General features: G+C 39.1%; 1 protein-coding gene across 3 annotated transcripts in view; it reads left to right on the top strand.

Annotated features, from left to right (window-relative positions):
- The first annotated feature begins 538 nt into the window (after positions 1-538).
- Positions 539-6,560, top strand: part of LOC109538650 (anoctamin-10) — an 8,357-nt gene continuing 2,335 nt past the window's right edge. Inside the window, exons 1-8 of one of the 3 annotated variants that reach the window (XM_019906000.2) lie at positions 539-838; positions 1,236-1,506; positions 1,563-1,800; positions 2,815-2,970; positions 4,621-4,793; positions 4,854-5,012; positions 5,067-5,274; positions 5,581-5,804. In XM_019906000.2, coding sequence (XP_019761559.2) covers positions 813-838; positions 1,236-1,506; positions 1,563-1,800; positions 2,815-2,970; positions 4,621-4,793; positions 4,854-5,012; positions 5,067-5,274; positions 5,581-5,804 — 1,455 coding nt within the window. In that variant the 5' untranslated portion in view covers positions 539-812. The remainder of the gene's footprint in view (positions 839-1,235; positions 1,507-1,562; positions 1,801-2,814; positions 2,971-4,620; positions 4,794-4,853; positions 5,013-5,066; positions 5,275-5,580; positions 5,805-6,560) is intronic. The other 2 variants (XM_019905997.2, XM_019905999.2) reach the window with 2 other exon arrangements.

Here is a 6,560-nt window from a genome sequence, read left to right as displayed (position 1 = left end):
AATTTTTTGATCATAGATATTATAATCCATGATGACGGTCGCATTACCTTTATCAGCAGGCAAAATTTTGATTGTTTTATCTTTTTTTAAGGACATTAATGCTTTTTGCTCCTTTTTTAATAGTGCCTGTTCCTACTAACTTTCTCCTGAAAACTCACAAATCCCGTAAATGTATCCTGGCTCATATATACAGGGTGATTCCATAAAATTAACCTGAAAATGTCTCATTTCCGTCATTTTCTCAATAATTGTTAGTTCTTTCCGTTCAAAGATAATTTTGTGGCTCAAAATTCAAAGCTCCAGATAATACATGTATATCAAGTGCGATTTAAGTTCATGGTCGTTGTCTTGAAAATTTTTCAAGTTTCACACCTTTATACGAAATGGCGACTGAAATTCGCCATTTCTTAGCTTTTCGTCGCCTTTGCTCAGACCAGCTGGCATCTATGAATGAACTGCACAAACTGAACAGTCTGACCTCTTTTTCCTCAATACATTTGCCTTTCTCCATCAACCAGAGCGACAGAAAATCGTTTCAAGCTCAGCTAATGATCAACAGAAAAAAATCAAGTCAGCTAGATGCTACTGCTGACTACTGACGAAACTTAAGTAGTGTTGACACTTTAATCTAACCTCACTCTCGGTTAATTTTACTTTATATTCTATTGAATTTCTGCGGGTTTCAGCTGCGGATTCGCAATTTTCAAATGAATTCAGATTTATTTTTAATCGCCTTGTCTTGGTTACTTGATTAATGTCGTTTGTGTTTCGCGTACTTATTTATAGCCAACTGTGATAAGAAGGCCCAGTAGATGTTTATTGCAACTGGTAGCATCAAGTAAGTAAATTGGATGTGATTTGTTTCACTGATACGATAGAGGGAAAATAAGCAAAACACTTTTTGATGAGGTCAATCGATTCAACTCTGTTCCCGTAAGGGTTCAGGTTCTTCCAAACAGCCTGCTGGATGAATTATGAAACGAGACCGGGACTAGAGGATCGATAACGCAAAAGTTTGTCGATAATGTGTCCAAGATCCAGGATTTTCGTTTCCATCTTTTCGTCCAGATTGCACGATTTTTTGGATTTTTGGGCAGAAAAAGCTCAATTTTACGTATTCAACCACATACTGTAGAAGACCTTAACACCTCAGAAACTGAAACCCCTGAAAATTAATGCTTATTAAAAAAAGGCAATAAAAAATTCCCCACCCGATACAAAATGAAGTTTTAAAGCAATCAATCTGACCAGATAGCTGACTCCGACCGGAAACGAAAAACCTCTGTCGAAATGTCGAAAAGACAACGGGCGGATATCGAGTCGATTTCCGGTTTGGAACCGGAAGAACGAGCAACGGAACTGCCGCCAACATATGTTGTTATGAAAGTTGTGCCCGATATTCATGAAAAAGCTTTGCAATGGCTGGCGACCAAAATCCGGGCCAAAAAAAGCGACGGCGGTGGCGAATTGGTCGCCATTTTGCAGCCGAAGACCAATGCGGAAGAAGTACGAAGAAAAACTTTTGAAACTCTCTAGTCTACAATCGGGCTGGATTTTTGCAGGAATACACTTTCCATATTTCCGCCACCAAAATCAAGCTTTTGGAGATTGCGGAAGACATCGATCTGGTAAAACCGGATCCTCGCGGGCGGCCCAGGGAATTTACAGTAGCGTCACTCGACGATTTCCTAATAGATGGCACTACGATAGACGATTTGCTCACGATTGCTGATCGACAAACTATTGTCTTACACGAATTGGAAAACATCAGAGCTTTAGAGTATGAGAAATTTATTCCAGGTTTGTACGAAATGCAGAGCCTGTTGCAAAAGTTCGCATTTTTCCCCAGATTTTCGTCTGTTTAGGAAATGTAGACGAAAACGTTTCGCAAGCAGGAGTTGCTTGCATCCTCAAACAGAGGACAAAGTTAACAAGAAAAATTCAGTGAAAGCTTTCGAGTAAATCACCTTTCTGTCTCAGTTTTTCGAGTTTAAATAATACAAGTGATAAACTCACACAAATTAGTGTGACAAATTCGAAAAAAGTCCAAAAGACAACAAATATTTAATAAATTAAAATTCAGGAAGAAGGAAGATAATAAATACATTTCTACGACTCTCTCTAGTTTCAATACTACAGGGTGTTCGGTTTTAATTTGGGTAAATGAAACAGGTGAACGAACTGGAACAAATAAGTAGCTTTTTTCCTCATAACTCGAAAACCGTGACAGATGCGAAAAAGTGCAAAAGACAACAAAGTTTGTTAGGAAGAAATTGTTTTCTACCGCCAGTTTCGATAATACAGAGTGTACAATTTTTTTGGGGGGAAAATCAATGAGCTGAGCAAACGCGAACAAATAAGCAACTCTTCCTAATAACTCGAAAACCGCCACAGATACGAAAAAACTTCAGAGGGCAAAAAACTTTCTAAATAGAACAGGAAATCGCAACAAAAAAGCAGGACTTCAGTGTCGCACCAACCAAAATCTTAAGAGGGTAAAAAGTGTCATGGCACACTAAGAAATACACCCGAGTACATTTTCCAACTTTTTGACACATTGAACAATGTAGACCGCTAAAAGCAGACTGCGTTCGAATTATGCTAAATATTTAGAAAAAAACTGCAAGACTGAGACCAAAAAAACCAAGTCCAACACTCTGTATCTCACAAACGAAGCGCTTTAGAGCACATTTCTACTTATTCCTCTAACATCTCTTTCCTCGTTGATTTTTGCGCTCAAAAATTGAACTACACCCAGTATATTTAAAAAATGGCCCTGATAGTACAAAGCTAAAACAGCGGAACAATTTTCAGGGTATCCACTCTTTAAGCTGCACGAGAACCAATCCATAGTGCCTCTAGCACATAACAAGCAATTAATAACGAAAATCTATCCATTGCATGACGATGAGGAATTGAAAAAATTGGCAGGCTCTTGGTATATGCCCAGATGGTTCAAACAACCGATTGGTAAGCCTCTCAGCTTGATGGATTGGCTGATAATCAATGCCTAAATGAATGGCTGGACGAGATTGATAGCCGATGATGGGTTTCGATTAAAAATGTTTCGGCGCCCCGTTCCGAACATGGATTCACAAAATATGGCGTTAATAATTCGATAACCCGTCCAAAATTCAGATATAATTGAATTTTGCGAGCTGCCGCTCAAAATTTCCAGTCTCATAAGCGCGGAGGCCAGTGGTATTCCAATTAAAACCCTTATTAAAATCGGCCGGTCGCATGTACGAAGAATTCGGCGAATCATGAAAAGTGTTTCAACATTTACGTACCGTTTAAGCTTAATTTTGCCGTAACGGGATTATTTTTTATAGGGCCTTTGGAGCCGGCATGTAAACCAAAGGGCCGAATGTAGACAATTTATTTGCCCATTTAGCACTGCACCGCAAATATGCAAAATCATTTCGGCCCTATTTACCACAAATTCTCAGTATCCACTGATCTGAACAGCTTAGACCGTTTATATTTCCAACTAGATTTAGGGGATATTAGCACGCTTATTTAAACTGTTATTGCCGGTCCAGTATGGGGGGGTTTTAAATCGAAACTCCCCAGCTACTATTAAATCTTCCCTGTTTAATCCAATGCTGGCTGCATATTTCAATAAGGCACTTCCATGTTTAAGCCCAGCTTTTTTATGGCTTAACTGCAACCTGATGCACTTGAGGTAGTTGGAGTTTATTATATATCATTTTTTATGGATTGTTAACAGCTCTTGAACGTGCGCATTTGGTTTTTCATTCGGACCAAAGAAGTATTCAGATCTGGGGTTTGTTTTATGGTTCTTTCGTTCGATGTTTTCAAAAGTTCTTAGGGTTTCAAAAAAATATGTATTTTGGCGCTTCGCCAGCGAGCTGAAGAAGTCAATTTTCTTCGAAGCCCTAAATGAAGAACTTTTGAAAATATCATACGAAAGAACCGGCGTTTACCGAAAGGTGCGTTAAGCATTTGAATCAGTCAAGGTGAATATGCAGATATGGAGGTTTGATTAGTCGTTATTTCGTTCGATATTCTCGTAACCCTAAAGATATTTTTAAACTATCGAATGAAGAAAACATCAAACAAACCCGAGATCTCAATAGTAATTTCCGCACATTCCGACAGTCAACAGCGAACCGAACATTTCAAATTTGCTTCGAAACCGTAAAAACTTTTGTTAATATCGAATGAAACAACCATCGAACAAACCCCAGATCTGAATACAAATTTCGGCTGATTGAAAAAGCAAACTGCACATTTCACCGGACAACACTGTTTACTCGTTGCAACCGATTTTTTCGCACAATTTCCTCGCATGTAATGGAGATTTTAATTGAAATATTCGACGTAAAATGGTTGGGGCGTGCCGATCACACCGGGGATGTTTATGGAAATTAGGCGAGAGGTACAAATTTCGATTATTTCTCAGTTTTGAATAGCTTATCGGATTATTAACGCCACGTTTGATGGATTCGGGCTCGAAAGCCGGGCGAAAAAAGCTATTGGATTTAGAAAATCCATTACTGAAGTGTTAGCGAAAATAATAAATGCGAGTAGGGGAGGGTTCCTTATATAAGCCTTCTTCAGTATGCATAGCGATGTCCCGTTTTTTTCCCTTTCTAGGTGATATTAAGGAATATTTTGGAGAATCCATAGCGCTCTATTTTGCCTTTTTGGAGTACTACACGTTGGCTTTGGTTGTTCCATCGGTACTGGGATTATTCGGATATATTTTCACTGAAACTGTTCCGTTTTTTTGTATTTTCAATGTTATTTGGGTGACACTGTTTTTGGAGGTGAGCTCTTAGTAAATTTTGCGTAAATTCTGGTTTCTTTCTCGGTGTTTTTTTTTTTAGGTTTGGAAACGCAAATCTAACGAACTCGCTTTCAAATGGGGCACAATCGGAATGACCAGCCTGGATGAGCCCAGGCCAGGATTCCGAGGCTTCATGGGAGTGGATGCGGTTACTGGAAAAGTGTGCCCCCAAAGTCCTCGCTTTATGACATACGTGAAGGTAAAAAGCCATAAACCCATCCGTTAAAGTTGAGTTTCGTTGCTTGTTTCGCAGATGTATGCAGTCTCACTGCCCATTGTGATAATCTGCATGATTTTGGCCTTTTACTTAATGTTGATCTCGTTTTGGGCCGAAGACTACATGAAGGAGCTTTTCTCCCCTGAAGACTATCTGGTCATGATCCCCAGCATTGTCTACTCCATTCTAGTCACCGTTATTAGTGCGTATTTTAAGGATTTTGCCTCTTTTTTGACCGAATGGGGTGAGTATTTAGCTAATAAATGGGTCGCGTGTTTCAGTTCTTAAGATCCCCTGGATAAAAGTGTGTCTGGCTCGAAGACTTGCTGATTAATGTTATTTTGATTGAAATTGCTGGTTTCTTGGCTTGGGTTTGGTTGAAAAAATGTCAGCCAAAAGCACTCTCATCTGCTCAAATCGACGGAATGTAACGACTGATCCAGGGAAGAATTAATAACTCTTTACTACTGTTAACTGAAAAGCGTCGAATGCAGACTTGGGGGAGAGATGAATTGAAACGCTTTTCCATTCATGCGGGGTTTTGTTCCAGAAAACCATCGGACTCAGTCTCAATTCGAGCGGCACCGAGTAACAAAACTCGTTCTCTTCGAATTTGTGAACAACTTCCTTTCGCTATTCTACATCGCCTTTGTCATCCAAGACATAGATATGCTGAGAAGTCAGCTGCAGACGATGCTTCTTATTTCGCAAGCTATTAATAATTTCCAAGAGGTTTTTATGCCGCTTGGCATGAATTATTATTCCACCAACAAGGTAAGTAAGTTTCGGGCAGTAAATTTGCAAAAAATCGTCAATTTATCAATATCTGCTGCAAGGGCGAATCCAGGGGGGGGCATGGGGGTCATGGCCAAGTGGATTTTACACCTGAAAAAAAAACAGGCAAATCTAAAACTTCTTGAATTCAAACATTTTATGAGAAAACTGCCAACATTTTCCCATCCATGGTTCACTTTTAAAAAAAGCCATTTATTTATCTCTAGAATGATGTACAAATGAGCGTTCTTGCTCATTTTGCCTTCGCGATATGAGTAAAAACGGGACGGAAAACATGGAATTTTGGCATAATCTTGCACCTAAGTGTCTAATGTTTAAATTTCGCTTTCTGGGTCAAAACTACCCGAATTTCCTGACTCACGTTGTTACGACTGAATCGGCTTTTCAATTTTCTATCCAACGATGCCAAAACGAATTATGTGGCTCGAATGGTTCTTGAGAAACTTTGAAAAAAGCAGCGTCATGTTCAAGTGGATTTTGCAACTCAAAAAAAACCCACGCAAATCTAAAACTTCTTGAATTAAAACATTTTTTGAGAAATCTGCCAACATTTTCATATCAATGGTTCACTTTCTAAAAAGGCCATTTATTTCTCTCTAGAATGATGTACAAATGAGCGTTCTTGCTCATGTTGCCGCCGAGATATGAGCAAAAACGGGACGGAAAACATGGAATTTTGGCATAATCTTGCACCTAAGTGTCTGATATTCAAATTTCGCTTTCTGGGTCAAAACT

Source organism: Dendroctonus ponderosae, unplaced genomic scaffold, assembly GCF_020466585.1.
Source record: "Dendroctonus ponderosae isolate FM_Combo_2020 unplaced genomic scaffold, Dpon_F_20191213v2 Dpon_F_20191213_3, whole genome shotgun sequence".
Lineage (NCBI taxonomy): Eukaryota > Metazoa > Arthropoda > Insecta > Coleoptera > Curculionidae > Dendroctonus > Dendroctonus ponderosae.
Note: the sequence above shows the minus strand (reverse complement) of the source record. Positions and strands in the feature narration are given on the sequence as shown.